The following is a 24,031-nucleotide window of genomic DNA, read 5'->3' as shown; positions in this document are numbered from 1 at the left end:
GGTTGTTTTTTTATGTTAAATAGGTTAGTCTAGTAATGATAATGAAGAGATTCATACTATAATGAATTTTGGAGAAATTTTGGTTGCTATTTTATAACACTACAGTTTTAAAATGTTATTGGGAGCAGGTAACAAAGTTTCCTATTGGTGAGAAAAAATTTTCAAGGGGAATTTGAGGACATCTTATTTCTTCTATATGTTATATATTAATTTTCAAAATTTGTCATGGCAGATTATCAAAACAAGATTATCAATTTGACTTGGAATGAATGAGTTGAAGTTCATTTTCTATAAGTTGATATCAAAGGATGCAGCAGTTGATTGAGTCAAAATTGGACTCATTTGCAGTGATTGCAAATTGTGTATTAGAATTTTGACATTTCCATTGAATAACTGATACACTGTCTGTTTTCGTTTTATTTCTGGAAATATCTTAAGAAGCCCTTTGTTTTTCTTTACTAAAAATCTATTAATTCTGAGTTTAATTCTCCTGATAGCTCTTTATAGTTCTGAACTACCTATATCTCTTCTTTGATAACCTGAGTTTTCCATATTCTATTCTACAGGTTTGATTTTTGTTTTTGTTTTCTGATCTCCAGTAAACTTTGAATAACATAAGTTAGCCATAGAGCTTCAGTTTTAAAAAATGTGAAATCTGGAGGGCAAATTAATGTTCATATCTAACCCATATGTTTTAAAGAAACCTTTTTAGAAACTTTTTAAAAAATATATATAAAATGGTAATCCTATCTGAAATTTTAGACAAGTAAGGGTTAACCATTCCATAAACCACATCTCCCACACTGCAATGCTCAAAAACAAGTGTGGCTTCCAACATCATCTACAGCCATCAGTATCCAAGAAGCCTGCCAGGATCTTTTGTTGAGATGTAATCAGGCAGAAGCACCTCTAAATACCTCCATGACCACAACCCATAATGTATAGGACAGTTCCCAGTATTCCACACAGGTTGAAAAGGAATGCATGGAAGGGAAGAAAGCCTGATTTTTAACTGTCCTGTTGCTATTGCTGCACTGCTAAATATGTCACACACCTGCTAGAATTTGTTTAAGCAGTTTGTTTTGAGACAAAAAGGACAAATGGTTTCGCATTGTAAGTAGGTTTCACATACTGTGGTTTGAGGTTAAACTATTGCATATAATACATATTTCTATTTTTATCATGGGATATTATTATATACATTGTTTGCACAAACAATTCCATGTCAATCAGCCATTGTAACTGCCCAGAAAAACTGATAATTGGTTTAGTAAGAGTTTACTTTTTAAACAGTTTCTGAACATGCTATTGTTAAGTTTTAATAAAACATTTTTGCTGCATTTTCTTTCCTTATCTTCTCCATTTCTGTTTTTAAAAAGTGTAGGTGTGTTTTTCTTTTTTAAAAAAAATAATAATAATGGAGCTCTCTGACTGAAATTTCACAAAGTTAATGTGTTCTGAAAGCTTGACTGTTTCCCATTCTGCCAAAGAATGCCTTCCATGATACGGTAGCTTCTCATCAAATCATCTTTTCAAACCATCTCTCAGTGGTTTAAGCTGAATCTTGTTTTCAAATCTTGATTGTGAATGAATGTTGAGATGTATCGGTCTGAGCTCTTATCATAGATTCTTGTTGTTTTTTTACTTCAGAAAAAATTAAAATAATTTTTTTAATATCTTGATCCACAAATTAGAATCAAGTCTCTACAACCTTAAATCTCACATCTGAATGGAAACTTAGCTAGTGGGATTCATGTTCAAACATATGTGAATGCTCAACGTTCGAACAGAAATGCAATTTTCATTGAGCTCAGAGGTGGTTAGCCCCATCCAGTTTATTCATTAAAGGAATCCTGGCAACTTGAAAGCTTTGCAAGACAAATCCTTTATTTCATAACTATCCCATTTTTTTTTCAAGGTCCCTTTTTGGATCCTCCTCCCATTTTATCTTTACAACAACCTGACAAGGTAAATTGGGCTGATTACTGCCTCTCAGCACGAGAATTACCCAGTGAATGGATTGAGGATTTGAACCCAGCTCTTCATGTTCTTAGCCCTAAACCTTAACCATCATACTAAACTGATTAGGAAAAAAATATATGAGTGCCATTTCATTCTATCTGCAACTATACTTTGTGAATGCTCCATTGTCACACAAACTATGCCTTGTTACATTGAGGTCTCCATCTACTTCATGAAAAAGGTTTTTTTCCCCCCTGCTTGTCTGGAATGTTCCCTCACTGTTCAGGGCATCAGGAAGTGAAATGAAACGAGGAAGCTCACATCATCTCTGCATCAGGGAGACAAATATCGAGCACTGGCAGCTCAGTTATTGATTCAGAGCTAAGCCTCACTCTCTCGCTCTCTCTCCCCGAGTAAGCAGTTACGCCTTTCTGGTTCGTTGCATTTAATCGGATTCCTACAGCTGCAGAGCAGAGGCAGAGAATTAGATTTTTTTTAAAAAAGTCTTAATCATGTTTACTTCAAAATCCAACTCGGTCTCTCCTTCCCCCTCCATGGATCCGACAGATCTGGATGCCTTGGATATCCGCACCAAAGTGCAGCTGTATGGAGTGCTCTGGAAGAGACCGTTCGGGAGACCGTCAGCCAAATGGTCCAGAAGGTAAGGCAGAAAGTGTCTGGGTAGAGCTGCAGAGGCAAAAAGGGAGGGCAGAAGAGAAGAGAAGGTGATTATGGAGTTCATAATGGGAAGGAAAATCCAGAAAATCTGGGACAGCAATCAGGCTGGGGTTCTGAAATGTCCAGGCAGGATCTTAAAATGTCCAGACAGATGAGTTCCAGAATTGGAGACTACAACCCAGGAATGGGGCTTGTATTAATGTGTAGGATCCAAATCATCATCATCACCATCATCATTATTGTGCAACTTTATGGAATCTATTAATTAACAATCTGGGCAAATACAATTTCTGTGTTGTGGTCCATTTTGTAGGTTGGCAAAGAGATTCTGCTTGCAATTCTCTGTGCTCTTCGAAGAAGGGGCATAGGTGACCTGGTGTTAGGCCAACTGTATATAAGAGACAGAGAAAACTTATGTAGCATTTCCATTTGGACTCCATGCTTTTTGTTTACGGAAGATAGGCTAAATTGAGATCACTCGCGTCTAGGGAAAGTTTAGCCAAGCAGTGAAGGCATTCTTTTCTCGCTTGCTTGCTGCTTGTTGTGTGAACTTAATTCCAAAGTGGTTTTTTTTTTTGAGAATGCTGGCTGCCTGATCTGAAGACATGACACAGTGCCAACACAACAGGGAGGAGCGAAAATGTTCATGATATTACATGCTGTCACTATCTAATCCTACGCACATATTTATCTTGTGCTCGTTGTCAGAATTGCTGCACAATTCTATTTCTCAATCACAAAATATTACAGGTTAAGAGAAGAAAATGCCATCCCTATAATAAATATCCCATTCCTAAGTATAATTTTGGATTAGCAACTATATATGTAATCAGGAGTAACTTATTCTATTGCCAGATTTTAGAAACATTTAGAACGTAAGGTTTCTTTTTAATCTTCCTGCTACCAGTCCTTCCAGAAAAATCTGTCTCTCTGCACTTTAAATTCCATGTGCATTTATACTTGCAGTTAATATATAGCCAACTCAACATGAAAGCACAGTGGATAAATATAAAGAGAAACTTGGATCAAGGGTTCCTATGAAAGAAATTCTGCTTGCAGAGTTCAAGATGGGAGATAATTTTTTTGCTGATCCTCCCTCTGTTTCTTCTTTTGCCTCATCATTCCAGCACAACATAAAGGAACTGCAGAGAGGAGAACATGGTTTAGTAGTTTCCCTCTGCTCTCCCCTGCGAAGAGCCTCTGAAATGCTATTCCTTGAGTTCATCTGTTCAAAAAAATGAAGTTCTAGATCAATCTTTTAAAATAAGTATATGTATTTTATTGCTAATTTGCCTGAGCAAAAGAAGAGGAAGTGAAGCCTGTACTTCTACTCTCAACTTGTATCTGTGAACTCATGGAAAAGATATTTCAGGATGTGTGCATAGAAATTAGTGGGCCTTCTGCAGCTAAGTAGAGGCAAAAGTTCATGGCAGAACCCTTCTGAAGCAGAGGAGGTGTTGACTTGAAAGACTTAGCAAGCTGTCAAGAGCCAAACAGAACTGATTCCTGATTAAATAAGAATAGTGGTGGTTTTTTAAAAATGTTCTCCAACCACAATATGAGGGCATTGTATAAAATAGCACCTCCCACCCTGCCACAGGCTCCATATGCCTAAAACATAGTAAAAATGCAAGTCATAGAACAATTTGCAAGGTAAGCAGTTGGCCAAAAAAGGTGTTGAGGAACTGTCACTTCCTCAGATCATCAATATTCTCTGGCACTGCTGAGCTGAGGTCCCTCTTCTTAAAGAACTAAATGTCCTATAAGGAAAGCAGGACCTTCTGTCTGGCAGGAAGATGATTGTTATCTAGGCTCCCCTGAGTTGCCTATTTCCATCAAGCTGGCCCAAACAGAGATGCTGAAATATTCTCTTCAATACCAGTCAGATTTTTGTGGAAACTAAGGTACACGTACTGTAGCAGAGAAAACTCTCGATCTCTGTTGTTAGCCTATCAAGAATAGAAAGGACTTCTAAAAAGAGACCTCTAATATCATGTTAAGACAGTATATAAAATTTGCCTGGAATCTCTATTTTAGTTGTGCTTTCAGCTAATAAATGCATATAGACCAGTGGTGAAATGCAAATTTTTTTACTACCGGTTCTGTGGGCATGACTTGGTGGGCGAGGTGTGGCTTGGTGGCCAAGGCTTGGTGGCGTGGCTTGGTGGACATGGCAGGGGAAGGCTACTACAGAATCTCCATTCCCACCCCACTCCAGGAGAAGGATACTGCAAAATCTCCATTTCCACCCCACTCCAGGGGAAGAATACTGTAAAATCTCCATTCCCACCCCACTCCCGGGGAAGGATATTGCAAAATCTCCATTCCCACCCCACTCTGGGGCTAGCCAGAGTGGCATTTGCCGGTTCTCCAAACTACTCAAAATTTCTGCTACCAGTTCTCCAGAACCTGTCAGAACCTGCTGGATTTCACCCCTAATATAGACGTGAAATGCAACCAATTGTACTTATGGTACTCATAAATTAAGGACCTATTCCCTCAAGAACAGTGTGTAGGAGTGGAAAGGATTACTGTCATGGGATGTATGGTTATTGGTTCTTTCCTATTTGTTTCACGAATTTGCAACAGTGCTAAGTGTTACTAATTTGCAATGAGAAGAGACAATAGTCAAGATATTTCACTTTTGCAAGCAAATGTATTATTTGCATAGGGATAACAAGGCCTATTAACTTAAAGGACAGCAAGCCTCATCAAGACACACAACAAGCACAGGGCTGGTCTAGATGGAACCCAGAGAAGTGTACAAGTCCTCTGCTCTCCACAGCTGAATCCCCATCTGGATGTTGCTCCCATCCTTTCAATGAAAGGCTCCGTCTTAGGCACACTTAGATGGCAAAACTTTCATTAGGCTTTAAGTTGCTCTTTCTGTGGGACACACTGGACTGGCATCAAATTCATGTAATAGAGACAAACCCCATGCCATGCCATTTATTTGGGAAGAACAAATAAACTTAGATGCATGTTGAGTGATTTCAATTTAGATGGCAGCAAATATGAAAGGGAGGCTTAAACAATTTGTCAAAAGGTGATTTCGATTTAACTTTCTCCCTCACAAAAAGCATACTGCAGATAATGAAGAGCAAAATATTAAAATTCCCTACTCCTAATAATCTCCACAATGGAAGAATGGATGAGGAAAATGGATGGAACTAGCAAAGTTACCCTAATTAACTGTTTTAATCAAAGAAAAGACTCTATCCAGTTTTGTTTCTACTTGAAAACACTTCTACAGTTTTGTGCCCAAGATAGGGGGAAGAATGAAATTCTGACCTTGGGCTTTGCTGATCAGTTACATTTGTTGTGATAGAAATGATTAATATATATTAGCTGAAAAAAGAAGAAGCAGCTTTTAACCTGCATTTTTCTTCTATTGCATTGAAAAAGTTGGAAGTTAATGTTGTTTTCTTCTTTCCCCCCTTACCTCACACTTTTTTCCCTTCTTTCCATTCCCCATTTCCCTATTATCTTCATTTTCATTTGTAATTTATATTTATAAATTTATAGTATGATGCTTTTATAGTATGATATTTTTAAAAACATCAGCAGTATAAGTCAACAGAAAGAAGTTTCTGCCTTTTTAAGGAATACAAGTGACATTCTAAACTATATCGATGAAGGCGCTTAGAGAAAGAGCTGATTCTGATGTGACAGAATGCAGGATAATAGAGTTGGAAGGGACCTTGGAGATCTAGTCCAACTTCCTGCTCAAGCAGGAAACCCTATACCAGTGATGGCTAACCTTTTCGGCACCGAGTGCCAAAAGCGTGCACGTGCACGCACACCCATAATGCAATGCATGTATGACCTTCCTGTGCGCCCACCCCTGTACATGCGCATGTGCCCCCCACATATTTCCTGTCCCCTGCGCATGCATGTGTGACTCCGTGTACACATCACCCTTGCGTGCATCCCACCCCCGTGTGCGACCCACCCCCACACATGCACCCGCATCTCCCACATGCGCTCCGCCCCATGCATGCACACATTCCCTCCATGTGCACCCCGCCCCTGCATATGCACGCATGACCCCCCTGCATGTACCCCACCTCTGTGTGCGCCCCATCCCATATACATGCACATGCATCTCCCACATACATCCCACCCCCGTGCATGCACTCATGACCCCTGCATGCACCCCATCCTCATGTGTGCCCTGCCCCACACACATACACATGCGTCTCCCACATGCCCCCTGCTCCCCGCACATGCGCGGCAGAGACCTGAAAACTTGCTGGCCAGCAGTAGGCGTGCATACATGTGCAGCGGAGCTGAGCTGGGGTGACAGCTCATGTGCCCGCAGAGAGGGCTCTGCATGCCACCTGTGGCATGCGTGTCATAGGTTCACCATCACGGCCCTATACCATTTCAGACAAGTGGCTGTCCAGTCTCTTCTTAAAAACCTCCAGAAGAATCCTCTGTTTTAATAACTGATAGATTTAATTCTACCAGTTGAAAGCAACCATCAGTAAAAGAGAGGAAAGAGTTCCTCTTGCAAACCTCTTTTTTTGCATTCCCTGGAGGAGGCAGTCTTGCAGCTTCATCAATTTTTGTGACTTTATTATTAGAGTGTCACCAAACAGCAGTGATGTTGACCCAGCTCTAAAACATAGCACGATTCATCTATCACAGTTTGACAAGCACTCTGCTAAAATAGCCACAACAATTCAATGGGCGTATAACAGCTGGTACTGATCGATCAGAGGAAACACAGGAGCAAAACCTATTTAAAAGGAAACTGATCAACACTAGACAATTACAATTAGAATATATTTTATTTTTATTTTATTAATTTTATTTCTATACCACCCTTCTCCCGAAGGACTCAGGGCGGTGTACAGCCTAATTAAAAACACAAAGACAGACAATATTTAAAAATAATTAAAATTATTAAATAGTAGGCCCAATTTATAAAACCCTGAATTTAAAAACTCAATTTAAAACCAATTAAAATCTTTATATTGATAGCCCAGCCTGGCGGAACAACATGGTTTTGAGGGCACAGCGAAATACACGGAGATCAGAGATTTTGCGAATTTCTGGGGGAAGTTCATTCCAAAGGGCAGGGGCTCCCACAGAGAAGGCCCTCCCCCTGGGTGATGCCAGCCGACATAATTTGGCCGATGGCACCCTGAGGAGACCCTCTCTGTGGGAGCGGACTGGCCGGTGGGAGGCTACTGGTGGCAGAAGACAGTCTCGAAGGTACCCAGGTCCAATGCCATATAAAGAAATGACCCCCAACTAGCTATCTTTCTCACCCCCAGGCTCATACCTAGTGACTATCGACAGCTGAAGGTTTGGAATAACAGTAGATAGAACCTTTTCCTAAACAAGAACTAAGATCCCATAAGAGCTGGCATCCCTTCAGTAACTGTGCTTCAAGAATTGTTGCAGGGAATGTATAGCTTTAAGTATTAGATTCTGCCTTACTTATGAGTTCATTTTTTTAATTATTTTATTATTATTATTTATTTTTATATGCTGCCCTTCTCCGGAGACTCAGGGCGGCTTACAATGCGTTAAGCAATAGCCTTCATACTTTTGTATATTTTATACAAAGTCAACTTATTGCCCCCACAAACCGGGTCCTCATTTTACCCACCTTAGAAAGGATGGAAGACTGAGTCGACCTTGAGCCTGGTGAGATTTGAACTCGCAGTAATTGCAGGCAGCTGGATGTTAAATGCTGCCTTAGTAGGAGGCATTAGCCTCCTACGCCACTCAGACTCCATTGAATTAAATAGAAAACTTCAACATCAATCTGGACATCCAAAGTTTACAAAGATGCTTTGAATCACCCATGCTGAAGCTTTTTTCCTCCCTAAATTAAATCTCTCTCTTTTCCATTTAATAAGCAGAACTACCAACCTCATCTCTCCTTGGTTTTGTTGCCAAAACATGTAACAAAAAAGTATGCCATCTCAGTAGGTACATTTGAGATATGGAAAGTCCTGGAGACGCTCTTGTTCCATTTCTACCAGAATCTGTCTCCCAAAGGATGAAAATTATCCCAGTTTCAATTGTGTGCATTATTTGGTACATTACCTGGATGTTTTAGAACAGTACAGTAGAAAAGAAAAAAAAATCTATGGATCTTAGATCGAAGAATGTTAAAAATCGGAGTGTACTTAATTGAGTTCTTTTAAGTTTTCAAAGAGTTTAAATATTAGCTAAATGAGCTCATTAACTGCATACATTAGAAACCATAGCAGCATTTTTTTCTGCAGAAAACAGACTTTCTGAGGGTTGATCACAGAATGTATATATTTTTCTCAACTATGCTACATGTATGTGTAACTCATTTTGTAACAAACAACTCATGGTTCACTCTTGATTTTATAGCACAACGCCCACCTCTACTTGTAGTTTGCAAAATTCTGGATGGAAACAAAGAAATATTTAGTAGAAAACTCTTTGCTGCCATCTAATGGTTGTCCAGATTTTTTTGCAGCCCAGATATAGCAGATTCATTTGATAGCAAATGAAATTATTCAGATACAGAAACACAAACTCCTGGTTGTGGTTTGTAAATCACTGTTGAATAGCAAAGATCCTGCAGGTAATTTTTCAATATGGGTAACAAAAAAGTCTCCCACTCACCCTTGTATACCCATACATATAATCACAATGCTTGACAATCTGTGAGGATTGCCAATCTTGTGCGCTTGGGGCCTTCTCATTTTAAATTGTGGAAGATTTGAAGCAGCAACACCACCATAGTTTTTGATTTGGCATTTGGACACAATTTTGTCCTTTTAGCTTTTCTTACAAAATTATTTCTGTCCAGGATCAGATATAGATGGTGGCCCAGAGAAAGCTGTCCAAAACATTCCATGGTATTGAGACTAGTTGAGCTATGAAAGGAAGGATGGAATCTAGGATAACATTCAAGGAATGTTTCTTTTAAGAAGAAAGCAACCCCTGGGTTACCCAGTATTCACATTTGTGAGTACCCAGTCCCAAAGCTTCTGACTCTCAAGATAATCCTTCTGCAAAGTTACTGTTTCGAAAGTAATTTATTTTCCATTCGTTTTAAAACGTCTATGTATTCTCAGTTTAACGTGCCTATATTATAGAGGTGATATTTTGTCTTTGAGATATGGGTGGTAAAGTAATTGGTGCTTAGCCATGCCATTGTTGACAGAAATGATTCTGGTCTGATTTTATGAGGAAGTTAAAGAAAACTTCATCAGGAACTTAAAAGAATTGAAAGATGCCTTCCTTCTGTTTAGACAGAAAATGTTTTCTTTTTGCTAAGAGAGTTGCTGAGAATTGGAACTGCTCTGAAATTTGTCTATAACTCAGGACAAATACATCTCTTATCTTAATTCCTTTTGTGAAAGACATTTCCAATTTGGATAATTGCATTTTGCTTTATTCTTCCACTTCAAAAACAATGCCAGTGGATTTTAAGATTTATTTTCACGTATTTCATTAGCTTGCTTACCGATGAGAAACTAAAGTGTCGTTATAAAAAAATCTAGATCTCATTATGCATTTGGTACATTATGTACAATATGTCTTCAGTGAATATTGTTTGTACATATATAATGGCTAGAGTGAATCATTACATTGAGAAGTACAAGGGAGTATATTTATATTTACTTTCTGAGCTATAACTACTAAGCTGAATTTGATGACGTCAAGAATCTTCTCATATATCACCAGTATGCAACATTGATATGTTTTAGCATTTCTTTTTAAAGCAATTCACCTCTTTACAGAGACTTTACCCAGCCACTAAGTCTCCCAATACACGCAGTCCTCACTTAGTGATCATAATTGAGAGCAGCAAGTCCACCACTAAGCTCCACAGTCACTAAGTGAAACATCACGTGACTGTGACAGGCTTACAACTTCCCTTCCTCTTTGCTCATTAAGCAAAGCAAGTTTACGTCTTCCTTTTCTATTTATTCTGTTTGTTACAAGCTAGTTAAGAAACACACAAATGGCAATGGTGATCACTGAGAGGGTCGTAAATGTGAGGAACAGTCAGAAGCTTTTTTTAAAAATCACTGTCCCAACTTCAAATGGTTGCAAAGCAAAGCAGCCAGTAATCAAAGACTATCTGTATATCTTTTTGGGTTTTTTTGTGAAGGAGTTCACAATTTTTAATTGTTTCCAAATTTTCTATAATTTGGAAGCTGATATAGAAGGCATTTTAAACAAATAAATACCATATTTAAAAGTACCACATTACTTTTTTCCCCTCAAGATTCAGTGTGTGATAGTACAGGTATATGCAATTTTTCTGGGTAGCAATACTTACACTTGAAAAAATACTGAAAAGGTAATTTCAACTATCTTCTTTTAGGCTTAAGAATGTAAATCAAAAGGTTGTAATCACTGCAATGCAAAATAGGATGTGTAGAGAACACAGCAGAAGGCAAGTTTCCTCAAAATGATACTAGTAGAATAGCAAAAGGTGTCATAAGAAAATGACTAAACCTACAGAAAGGCCAATTCATACTTGTTCAGGTACAAGCATTTTCTACTAATGTGGATCCATGGCATCCACCAGGATCCAAATAACTAAAAATTCTGTTGAGTTAAAAATTTTACATAAAGATATGTTTCTTTTTCAGATTCTTTATCATCAAGGAAAGTTTTCTGCTTTACTATGCTGAGAGTGAAAAGAAGAACTTTGAAAATAATCGGTACTTCAATATCCATCCAAAGGTTAGCAACATCTCCAAAGACATTCAGATAGAGTCTTGTTAGGAGGGAATCTAGAACGACTGGATTTCTGCTTCACAAAACATATTTGTGTACTTAAATGAACTTTTTAAAAAATTAAATGAAGTTACACTGTGTATTTAAGATTACCTGGATAGTAAACCATCAAATATAGCATGTACTTTTAATCCCCTTGAAATCCAGATTACTCTTTCCTTGTTGAGCTTCCGACAAGCCTGGAAGTTGTGCACTTCAGAAAACATTTGAGGACAACTAGGATTGTGTGAAGCCATCTGGAATGATTGTTTTGATTGACTGATTGATTGATTCTGTTATAATGATATTTGTTCCTTGACGTAAGCAACTCAGAGCCATTAGGAACTGAGCAGCATACAATTATATTCAGTAAGTAAATAAATACAGATAGTCCTCTGTTGACAACCATTCACTCAGCAAGTGTTCAAAGTTACAATGACACTGAAGGACACTTACAGCCTGTCCTCAAAATTGAAGCCATCACATTATCCCCACAGTCATGTGATTGCAATTTCAGCTCACAATTATAATGATTGTAGAATCCTGTGGTCTTATGACTTTCATAGCTGGCTTCCAACAAGCAAAATCAATGGGAAAGTCAACCACAAGGTCACAGATGGTGATCATATGACACTGCATTTAATGACCATGCGGGATTTGCTTAAAGGCACAGTGGTTAGAATGCAGTATTGCAGGCTAACTCTGCATTCCCCATGCCAGCAGTTCGATCCTGACCTGCTCAAGTTTCATTCAGCCTTTCCATTCTTCCGAGGTCGGTAAAATGAGGACCCAGATTGTTTGGGGGCAATATGCTGACTCTGTAAACGGCGTAGAAAGGGCTGTAAAACATGATGAAGTGGTATATAAGTCTAAATAGTATTGCAGTTGCCATTGCTTAACATGAATTAGAACTTAGGGTGGTATACAAATTTAAATTATTATTATTATCATTATCATTATTATTATTATTATTGCTGGAATTTGCTATCATAGGTCAGTATGGTTATGTGATATCACACTTTATGACTATATCATTTAGCAACAGCATTCCAGGTCCCAATTACTGTCATTAACCAAGATTACCTGTAAGTAAATAAAGCTTCTCCATTCTATACTTCTTATTCTTGAAATTTTACTCCTTTTCTGAACACCCTGAACATTAGGAATTTCACAAACTGTGGGGCTATGTATCAGAGTGGACTGGCTTAAGGCTTCTGACATTCACTTTGCTTTTATTCAGAAACTCAGTAATAATTCATGGAAGTGATTATGCCCTTCTGCCTTTAAATAAAAGGTGCCGCTAAATATAAAGTATATGCTCAGCCTGGGAACAGCATGTACAGTTCTCTAGGTGTACTTCTGTTAGCCCACCAAAACTTCCTTCTTTTCACCAGTCTCATTTAGAAAACAGGCAACATCAGTGTATTTTCTGTCTTTATGATGAATTGGCAGTCAAGAGTACTTTTCATCTACACCTTGTAATTTAAGAGTTTTACCAGCTGATCCTGATCTATGCTCTACTGCTTCCATAGCATTATTTTAGATACATTTTATAGTTTGTTGTTTAATAAAACACCTTTATAACTGGCATTTTAGTAAAAACACCAGTACAAATTACAGACCTTTATATTTTTATATAAAATTTATTTTATTTTATTTATTTGATTTGATTTGATTTCTATACCGCCCTACTCCCGAAGGACTCAGGGCGGTGCACAGCCAAGCAATAAAACACATACATACAAAATTTAAAAGTAGAATTAAAATCAAATTAAATAGTTTTGGCCCAGACAAATTAAAACCCCAAACTATTTAAAACCAATTTTAAAATTTGAATATATAAAATACTAAAAGACATTAAAAAATTAAAAATCTTTTATAAAAGAGGGAGAAAATTAGGCCAGGCCCGCCTGGTGAAATAATAAGGTCTTTAGAGCGCGGCAGAAGGTGCGCAGATCCGGGATCCTCCGTATCTCCGGGGGGAGCTCATTCCAGATAGTAGGTGCCCCCACAGAGAAGGCTCTCCCCCTGGGGGCCACCAGTCGGCATTGTTTGGCCGACGGCACCCGGAGGAACCCCTCTCTATGGGAGCGTACGGGCCGGTGGGAGGCTATTGGTGGTAGTAGGCGGTCCCGCAAGTACCCAGGTCCTGAGCCATGGAGCACTTTAAACCTTGAAGCACACCCAGAAGACCACCGGGAGCCAGTGCAGCTCGCGCAGGAGGGGTGTTATGTGGGAACGCCATGTCGCTCCCATTACCACCCGCGCGGCCGCACTCTGCGCCAGTTGGAGCCTCCAGGTGCTCCTCAAGGGAAGCCCCATGTAGAGAGCGTTACAATAATCCAGGTGGGAGGTGACAAAATGCCATTATCACACCAGGCTTTAGACTTTAAAGACTTCTCTCTCCCCCCCACCCCCACCCCATGCAGTTGAAGATATATAACATGATTTTCACCAATTCCATTTTCTTCTATAGTATCTCATGCCAAATGTTGGTATGGTGGGTTTCAGAAGGCTCTGGGGGCTGACAAATCCATGGAAATCCCTTCCTTCTTCTTTTGTCAATCATGAGCATTTTGCGGATGGGAAATGCTCATGACTCGGCTGTTTTGAAATAAGCGCAAAGCAAACCAAGAAAAGTTTGTATAGAAGATGAAATCTCTTTGATCATCCAATTCTTGTGCCATGCTGGAGATTCTGGATAAAGAGAAACATCTTCACTTGCACTGGGGGAAATGCAGGTGGCTCTAGATAAGCCACCCTAAGAGTATTCTAGCAATAGGATGCCATGCTTGAAGATTTTGTCTTCTCTCATGGTGACAAACTACGTTTAGTGTAACTGGCCCAAATATATAGCAATAGCAATAGCACTTAGACTTATATGCCGCTTTACAGTGCTCTTACAGCCCTCTCTTAGCGGTTTACAGAGTCAGCATATTGTCCCCAACAATTTGGGTCCTCATTTTACCCACCTCGGAAGGATGGAAGGCTGAGTCAATCTTGAACATGGTGAGATTCGAACTGCATGCAGCCGGCAGTCAGCAGAAGTAGTCTGCAGTACTGCACTCTAACCACTGTGCCACCACGGCTCATCCATATGATCTATCTGCTGAATTTGGCATTAATTGAAATATTGAAGAAATGTTAAAGATTGGCTCAAGAAGAAATACATTCCAATAGAATAAGCTAGAGGTCACCAGTGCATGGAAAACAGTGGCCAAACACTCACTGTTGAAAAAGTTTACAACTAGCAACAATGTGTTTGAATTATTTGTACTCCTTTTCCTTTTTGGAAGAGGTTCTTATGGATCAGGGAAGCTAAGAGAGCTTCCAGATAAAGCCTTTGTGTAAACATCCCTCCACATTTACAGAGGAGGAGGAGGATAACTTTCAGTCATTACCAGCTTATGATTTTTATCGTTTCCACTTATTTTCTTTCCATAATACCAACATATAGGAACAAATGAGAAAATAAACTCATTGCAAATTTGTAACACTTAACACTGTTGCAAATTTGTGAAACAAATAGGAAAGAACCAATAACCATACATCCCATGACAGTAATTCTTTCCACTCCTACACACTGTTCTTGACAGAATAGGTCCTTAAATTATGAGTACCATAAGTACAATTGGTTGCATTTCACGTCTATATCAGGGGTGAAATCCAGCAGGTTCTGACAGGTTCTGGAGAACCGGTAGTGGAAATTTTGAGTAGTTCAGAGAACCGGTAGTAAAAATTCTGACTGACCCTGCCCCCATCTATTCTCTGCCTCTCAAGTCCCAGCTGATCGGGAGGAAATGGGGATTTTGCAGTAATCTTCCCCTGGATTGGGAAGGGAATGGAGACTTTACAGTATCCTTCCCCTGGAGTGGGGTGGGAATGGAGTAACTTCCCCTGGAGTTGGGTGGGAATGGAGTATCCTTCCCCTGGAGTGGGGTGGGAATGGAGATTTTACAGTATCCTTCCCCTGCCACGCCCACCAAGCCACATCCACAGAATTAGTAGTAAAAATTTTTGAAACCCACCACTGGTGTGTTAGTATCTGTGAGCTAAGTGAGCCTTGAACAGCAAGGCCCAGAGTTAAGAAAGAGTTCTGTTCTTAACTCTATCAGTAGTGGGTTCTTATCTTCACTATCGGTTTGGAACTGTGAGCGTGCATGGCGCTTCTGCGCATGTGCTGAGCGCCCGTGATGGTGTCTGGGAGGGTGGGCAGAGCCTCCTGCCACTGTCGCTACCGGTTTGCCCGAACTGGGGCAAACCAGTAGAAACCCACCACTGAACTTTATCCTTAAGTTGAATTTGTATGTAAACTGGAACAGGGTATTTAGTCAAATGTTTGTCTTACTATGTAGTCAGAAAAATACAGGAGTATGACATCACTCGAAATAGACAAAAAGAGGACAACATTCCACTTTCTCTAGCTGGGGAATTGTTGAAGCCATGCCATGCTTTCAGGAACCATTGAAAACAGGCTGAGCAGTATATTAACATACATGCACTATTTTGCGACACTCATGGAGACGTTATGTAGCTTCAGTGGTTCATTGATTTGCAGGGGGTAGAGGATGTGCCACCTGCCTTTTCAAGTCAGATCTTGTTGCCGGTCAGCCACTCAGCCAGAGTTGCTCCAAACAGTGAGATAGGAAGTATATTAAATAAGTAAATAAGTAGGTAAACAAACAAACAAATAAATAATTTTTGCCATTTTAAGGACTACAATCAGCCTGTTCATAACTAATGGCTGTTTCTAAGCCATAGTACTTCCTGTATATATTTCTCTGTTATCATTAGTTCTATGAGGACCACCATTCTGGATGCCCATCTCTCAATCTTATCTTGTTCTAACTGCAATATGTCACTTCGCAATTGTGATTGTAACCAATTGTCTGAAATCTTTGGTGCCTCCTCAGGGTGTCATTCCTCTTGGTGGATGCATCGTAGAAGCCAAAGAAGAATCCAATATGCCTTATGCAATGAAAATCTCTCATGAGGACTTCCATGTAAAGTGTTTTTCTTCTTCTTTCTTGTTCCATTTAATAGATTTTTAATACTACACAAGTTGCTAATTAGACAGTAAAGAAGTAGATTGCCCAACAGAAGCATGCAGCAGAAATATCCAAGCAGCAAAACAGTGCTCCATCACTGGAGGTTTTTAAGAAGAGATTGGACAGGCATTTGTCCAGAATGATATAGGGTATCCTACTTACACAGGGGGGTTGACTAGAAGACCTCCAAGGTCCCTTCCAACTCTGTTATTCTTTTAATCTGATTTCCCTTTGGTATCTTATTTGCTAATAGACTGGGTGACCTGTGATGTTTTACATGAGTGTAACTGCCAGTAAAGGTAATTGTTAGCTGTGACTTTAGAAATCCCTAAGATTTTTCATCTGTTTGTAGACTATCACTTTCAATTGGTTAACTTTCACTACTTTCTTCCAGGGATCAATGCAAATTGTTTTCACAACATTTACCATTCCCAGTATTACTCTGGGAAAGTCATGCAAATAAAACTGATGTATGTATTTGCAGTTAGTCTTCTTTTTCTTAATCATAGTAATGGTTGTTTGTTTTCCTCTTTGATGAGCTGTGTTTACATGCCAGTTTCTCTTGAAGAAAAGATGGGGTTTATGATTTGGAGTTGTTGTTTTTTTTAGGGTAACATTGTACTAGCAGCAGAATCATCTTATGAACAATCCCAGTGGTTGGAGATGCTTCAGGAGTCTGGAAAAGTGTAAGTGTGCCATGCAATCACCCCATTTTGCTGATCTTGATTTTGAATTGTACCCAAGTCACCATTACTTTTATTTTGGAGCTCTAGTGGTCATTAGGCATTGCGCAGTATGGTGTCTTGGATGCTTCTTCCTTTAGCAGCTTTTCTCTTTAAAATAGCCTGTCAGGATAGAGAGAAGATGGGAGAATTATGAATGGAGAGTGACAACATGAAAGATCAGTGCGAGCAGGGCCTGGAAGTGCTCTTTGGTTTTGCAAATATTTTGGTTAATATAAACAGTTCAATCTCACAAGTATTACTACCTTGGAAGAATTCACCATGCAGGACTTCCAATAAGTCCTGCTTTTGCTGATCCCATTATTTTATCTGCCTCTCAGGATACACAGGGAGTGCGTCATATTATTTATCACTGCTGTTGTTGCTGCTGTTACTATTATTAATTAAATATATAAGGCTGTCCAACTCCATTGCAATTCTGGGTGGCACATAATCACTTTTAGACATATGGTTTATTCTCCCAACAAAATCAATAGAATGCTATTGTGTACAGATTGCCCTGGGCTGTGGACTTGATTTTAAGAATGTGATTGGATGCCCAACTTGGTAATTGCTTACTGAATCTATGATATTCACATAGCTCTGAGTAGAACCAATTAATAAACAAACAAAAAACCAATATCCTTATCAAGGAGAAATCCACACCCTCCACTAACACTGGCAGAACAAACTACTGCAAATAAATTGGGAGCAAACTCCACACTCACTAGCACTGATGGTGTTACCTAGTCAGGTAATGAAACTTCCAAACAACCAAATTCAGAGAGCAATAAGGACTCCACAATTCAATCTTGAGCTACGTGTATTGTCTTCTGGAGGAATCAGATATTACTGTCTGTGTCTCTGCCCTCTCTGTTAACACTTTGTTTCCCCAGTTCCTTTCAAATTTGTTACCTCCCAAGACTTCTCTGTTTTTGATATCAACTTCTCTTTAGGCTTCTGTCGAATAGAGAAAACCAGTCTGGTCTAGCGATTAAGGCACTTAGCTAGAAAGTGGGAGTCTGTGAGTTCTAGTCCCGCCTCAGCTATGAAAGTTGGCTGGGTGACCTTGGGCCAATCACTCTCAGACCAACCCACCTCATGGGATTGTTGCTGGGCAAACAGGAGGAGGAAGGTGTATTAGATATGTTCACCATCTTGAGTTAGTTGTAAAAATAATAAAGGCAGGATGAAATATAATAGAGGGAAGATAGCAGAACTCTACTCTTTCAGCAAGGGACACAAGGTTTTGGGTTTCTAACTGTTCATCATTTCCCCTCTATTTGTCAATTTCAATATTCACCCTCCCACAATAAGAAAGCAAATTTATTTATTTAATTTATTTATTTATTAGTCATATTTCTATGCCGCCCACTCTCTGAGGACTCTGGGAGGCTTACACCAAAGACAGTATACTAAATAGCATATTGCCTTCAACAATCTGGGTCCTCATTTTACCCACCTCGGAAGGATGGAAGGCTGAGTCAACCTTGAGCTGGTGAGATTTGATCTGCTGATCTGCTGAACTAGCAGTCAGCTGAAGTAGCTGCAGTACTGCACTCTAACCACTGTGCCACCTCGGCTCCAAATTGTTCATGGGCCAGTCAGTTTCAATTATTCTAGAGGACCTAACTGGTTGTACATTTATGGCAGGAATTCCCTCCTCTTTAAAATTCTTTCTTCCTTGTGTTTTCCAATAGATTTTTTAAAATTCAATTATTTTAATTTTAGGAAACGTGCAAATATTATGTAAAACAAAAGGTCAAACAAATCAACTGAGAGAAGTTAGGCCAAGCTCTGAAGTGAAAGCCTTCTGGTTTCCAATTAGTGAAGTTTTCCCTTCTGGCTTCTGATATGTTGAAAACAGATGGCAGAAATCCAAGGAGCAAGCGAATGCCATGGCCTATGAGTGGCACTGAACAATAACTGAACAACACCCTTCAGCAACAATTGAGTGTTAACAATTCAGTGAAGGCAGGAGAAGGATTGGTAATGGAGATGAGAGATAGCAAATGTTATGCTGGCCTTGTCTTGCAGTGACTCAGGGATGACTAAATATAATTTTAACTCAGCAGTGGGAAAAGGCTGCTAGGAAAGAAATATTCTGAAGAGAAACTGTAGGATGGAACCTGCATTAGCTTCTTTCCTTGATATACATCTGACACCTAAGGCAGCCACATAAAATGCATTTCCTAGATCCAATGGAATGCAATGGGATTGACTTCTGGGTGAATGTGTCCCAGGCTGATAACTCGTCTCTGCCTATCTGAAATGTCACCTTTGATTCAGACTGAGCCATGGCGGCACAGTGGTTAGAGTGCAGTACTGCAGGCTACTTCTGTTGACTGCCAACTGCCTGCCATTTGGCAGTTCGAAACTCACCAGTTTCGAGTCAAGATTGACTCAGTCTTCCATCCTTCCGAGGCGGGTAAAATGAGGACCCAGATTGTTGGGGGCAATATATTGACTCTGTAAACAACTTAGAGAGGGCTGTAAAGCGGTATATAGGTCTAAGTGATATTGCTATTATCTTGGTTAGGAATCTTTTTCCCACTTGAATCCAGCTATTACACAAACATACATTTGCAACATCTTTTTTCTGCCATGTCCCTATGACCTTGCCTCCATGTGATTTCTTCAGCCCCTGTGTGAGACAGACCGAAATCATTTTCATCTGTGCTTGTATTAAAATAGAATCCCCATCCTATTCTGCTACTACCCAAGAGCAGCCTCATGATATATAAAATTAATTAATTTAATTTAATTAATTTAATTTAATTAATTCAATTTATATGCCGCCCCTCTCCGAAGACTCAGGGTGGCTCACAATACATTTTAAAAAATCATTATAAAAAAACATTTAAAAATTAAAAACATTAAAAATATTAAAAACTCATTCACGCCATTCATGGCCGGATCTCGCCAGATCACAAGAGCGAGATCAACGGCCCCAGGCCTACCGGAAAATCCAGGTCTTCACCGCTTTTCGGAAGGCCATAGGGTGGGGATGGTCCAGACCTCAGGAGGTAACTGGTTCCAGAGAGCTGGGGTAGCCACAGAGAAGGCCCTCCCCTGCCAGCCAGCATTGTTTAGCTGATGGGACCCAGAGGAAACCAACTCTGTGGGATCTTACCGGTCGCTGGGAGCTATGCGGCAGAAGGCGGTCTCAAAGTTAACCTGGTCCTGAGCCCATGTAGGGCTTTAAAGGTAATAACCAACACTTGAATTGTGACCGGAGACCAATAGGGAGCCAGTGCAGCTCGCGGAGAATTGGTGTAATGTGGGTGTATCTAGGTGCACCCACGACAGCTTGCGCGGCTATGTTCTGGACCAACTGTAGTCTCTGAACACTTTTCAATGGTAGCCCCATGTAGAGTGTGTTGCAATAATCTAACTGTGAGGTGACAAGGGCATGAGTGACTGTGAGAAGAGCCTCCCGATCCAAGTAGGGTCACAATTGGTGCAGCAGGTGAACCTGTGCAAAGGTCCTCCTAGCCACAGCTGTCAGATGTTGCTCTAATCTTAGCTGTGAGTCTAGGAGGACACCCAAATTGCGAGCCCGTTCTGAGGGGGACAATTTCTCCCCACCCCCGAACCAAGGATGGACAATCGACATAGTCTTTAGGAGGCAATACCCACAGCCACTTGGTCTTGTCTGGGTTAAGTCTGAGCCTGTTGACTCCCACCCACACCCTCACAGCCTCCAGGCATCGGCACATCATATCCACCGCATCACTGAATTGACTTGGGGTAGAGATATACAGCTAGGTATCAATTAGGCTTATCACTATTATTTTGAAGGAAAAGTACCTAGCACTGTGGGAATAGAAGCAAGGTAGGGATCAGCAATGGGGACAGTCAATTTTGTTCTTGATTGGTTTTCTGACACTTCAAGGATGGGGTGATGATACTCATTTCAACAGTGGGAAAAGCTCCGCGTCAAATGGATAAACATATCTGGCTTGAACAAGCTGGAAGAGAGTCAGGAGGACCTGTTCAGTTCAAGGGCTCTTGACTCCTGTCATCTATCTTTAGCTAAAAATGGAGAATGTAATTTAGAAGAGGAATATTGTAGCCAGAATGAGTGGAATTAGTGATCCCATCAAAAAGGCAGTACACAGTAAATGGTCCCAGATAGTCAGCCAATGGGGCATGGTTAAAACAGCTTTAAATTCTTTGCTGATGTAAAGCTTATGAAACACCAAGGGTCAGGCTACAGAGTCATCTAACCACATACTTCTCCCATTAAGTGCAATGCTGTTCTTCCCAAATTGCCAGCTTTGCAGGGGAAAGCAGCCCAGACTGATGTCCTAATGTGGGAAGTTAAGAGGGGAGCACTCACCTTTTGTCTCTGCTACAGGACTAGTTTTGCCATTTGGGTTGCCATTCATTTCGACAGGAACTTTGAGGGAAAGGTTAATTTACATTTAGAGGGACTTAAATGGAGAGTACAAGAGAGAGCAATAGATGATGATCTCTTACTGGGGTGGAAATGTAGCACAGATTTGCAGGAGGGAGGGGGGTCTTTCCCAAGGAGCAGAGACAGAGTGCTTTAGTCTGCCCAGATTCCTGGCTATAGGCCAGCAATAATAAATTACTCTGGAGTAATTCCTCATGTCATTAGCTATCTTCTAATCTACGTGGTTTGCTCTGTCCTGCTCATCTTCTCTCATCTTTCCTGCCCAGTGCTTCAAGGCAAATACATTGAGGAGCATCTTTACTGCCTGGTACTAGCTTAAAATAGCTGTGAAGAATTGCTTCAACAGTCATGCAATTGTTTAGTTAAAGAGGGTAGCTTGACTGTGAAGGTCAAGAACATTCTGAAAAATGTGGCTTCAGTAGGATTGCGGGAGCCAACTAGCCATCTGTGACAGAGCTGTGCAGCAAGATCTATCTCCCTTTTTATTGTGCTCTCAACTTGGGGAGAGAACAGAATAGGAATTAATGTAATATCTCTCACCCCCTCACACAACTGAGTAAATCTATGCCAGCCAACCATATCTCAATGCAGCAGTCATTTGGGAGTTCTTCCAACATTCAATATAAGGGGAAAAAATCCATCTTGAGCTTCCCATACCTGCCTGCAACATAAATCTGGATTCTGTAGTCATCTAAGGTGAAACCTGGTCTAAATCCTTAGTGTCCTGATCAGTGGTGGGATTCAAATAATTTAACAACCGGTTCTCTGCCCTGATTATTTCTTCCAACAACCAGTTCATCAAACTGCTCAGAAAGTTAACAACCGGTTCTCCTGAAGTGGTGCGAACTGGCTGAATCCCACCACTGGTCCTGATCCATGTGTACTTTAGGATTCCCAAATTTCATTTTGCAGACTCGCAAGAAATGGAAGCAGTTTGCACACAATGTTGGACAATTTTATATTGTTAAATATCTTAAGGACCAAATGATAGAGTGGCAGTGAAACATGAGAATTGTGGTTTATGATTTGCAGTGAGGGTTTGGAGCTCCAGGTAGCAAGAGGCAAATGTTCAGGCCAATATATTGAAAGAAAAAATTAAAGTAAAGTAATGAATTATACAGGCACCCTGTTGTTATGGCCCTTTTATTGTTTGAAGGAAAATTAGTTCCATATTCCTTCATAGCGCTGGTTATTTTCATTTTCTCCCACTTTATCTGTTCAACTGAAAAGCACAAAAGGAAGGCAAGACTGCCAGCTATTTTCAAAGTTCTTTTCCTTTGTTTTGGGGGAAAACATGAAAGAAGGAAACACCGTCTCCCCTTGTTTGACACCTAGGAAAGGAGGAAATGGAGGAAAGAAAAGAAGAAAGAGAAAAGGAGGCTGTTTTCATTCTTTGATTTCTCTTTCTTTTCCCTTTTTTGAAGGACCTGGAGAAATGCTCAGCTGGGTGAAGCGATGATTGAGAGCCTTGAAGCTCAGGGACTACAACTGGCCAAAGAGAAACAAGAATATTTAGGTTGGAACTAATAGCAGCATATATTTAAAAATTATTATCATTTGTACATGAACCTATTAAATAGGGCAGCACAACACTTCAGATGCAAAAAGGCTTTAAAAGGTGGTAGTTCATGATACCTGAGATTTCCTCACAGACTCTTCTCTGGAATCGCTCTGCAATTTCCGAGAACAGTCAGGCAGTCCCAGGAGAGGTCTTGAGAGCTGCAGACAGGAGGCATCTAAGCACCCCTTCAAAACTTAAGCAGCTTTTTCCTTGGAATCCAAAGTGCTTTTGAGCCCTAAAATGAGGCTACTCAGTTCACAGTCACTGTCTCCCATTGTGCGGCCTATTTTTGTTATATAAGCCTCTAACCAGTTGGGAAGATGATAGTATAGAAGCATACCAGAGTCTTAAGAACTACTTTGGAAGTTTCCCACATGCTTAGGAAGTGGTCTTGAAGATAAGAGGTGCCTCAGGGGTGCCTGCCTTCCAGCTTTGGGAAGCCCTTGGAAAGGAACCCTCTCTGTCTCATATCACCATCTCTTCAGTACCTGGCCAGGTAATCCCCAATTTACAACCATTCATTTAGCGACCGTTTGAAGTTACAATGGCACTGAAAAAAGTGGCTTATGGCCCTTTTTCAGACTTACAACTGGCATTGCAGCATCCCCATGGTCAGTGATTAAAATTCGGATGCATAGTAATTGGCATATATTTATGATGGTTGCTCTGTCTGGAGTCATGTGATCACTGTTTGTGACTTGCTGCTGATCAGCAAAGTCAATGGGGAAGCCAGATTGAATTAACAACTGTGTTAGTAACTGAACAACTGAGGTGATTCACTTAGCAACTGCAACAAGAAATGGGGCAAAACTCAGTTAACTGCCTTGTTTAACAACAGAAATTCTGGGATCAATTGGGGTGATAAGTCGAGAACTATCTGTACTTCCAAGCTTTTTCACATCTACAATAT

General features: G+C 40.1%; 1 protein-coding gene across 1 annotated transcript in view; it reads left to right on the top strand.

Annotated features, from left to right (window-relative positions):
• Positions 1 to 2,273: 2,273 nt before the first annotated feature.
• Positions 2,274 to 24,031, top strand: part of PLEKHD1 (pleckstrin homology and coiled-coil domain containing D1) — a 36,367-nt gene continuing 14,609 nt past the window's right edge. The window contains exons 1-5 of the mRNA XM_034417646.3: positions 2,274 to 2,623; positions 11,244 to 11,337; positions 16,284 to 16,373; positions 17,028 to 17,104; positions 22,985 to 23,076. Coding sequence (XP_034273537.2) covers positions 2,475 to 2,623; positions 11,244 to 11,337; positions 16,284 to 16,373; positions 17,028 to 17,104; positions 22,985 to 23,076 — 502 coding nt within the window. The 5' untranslated portion in view covers positions 2,274 to 2,474. The remainder of the gene's footprint in view (positions 2,624 to 11,243; positions 11,338 to 16,283; positions 16,374 to 17,027; positions 17,105 to 22,984; positions 23,077 to 24,031) is intronic.

This window comes from Pantherophis guttatus, chromosome 1, assembly GCF_059756535.1.
Source record: "Pantherophis guttatus breed Tessera chromosome 1, ASM5975653v1, whole genome shotgun sequence".
Lineage (NCBI taxonomy): Eukaryota > Metazoa > Chordata > Lepidosauria > Squamata > Colubridae > Pantherophis > Pantherophis guttatus.
This window is presented reverse-complemented; position numbering and strand designations above follow the sequence as displayed.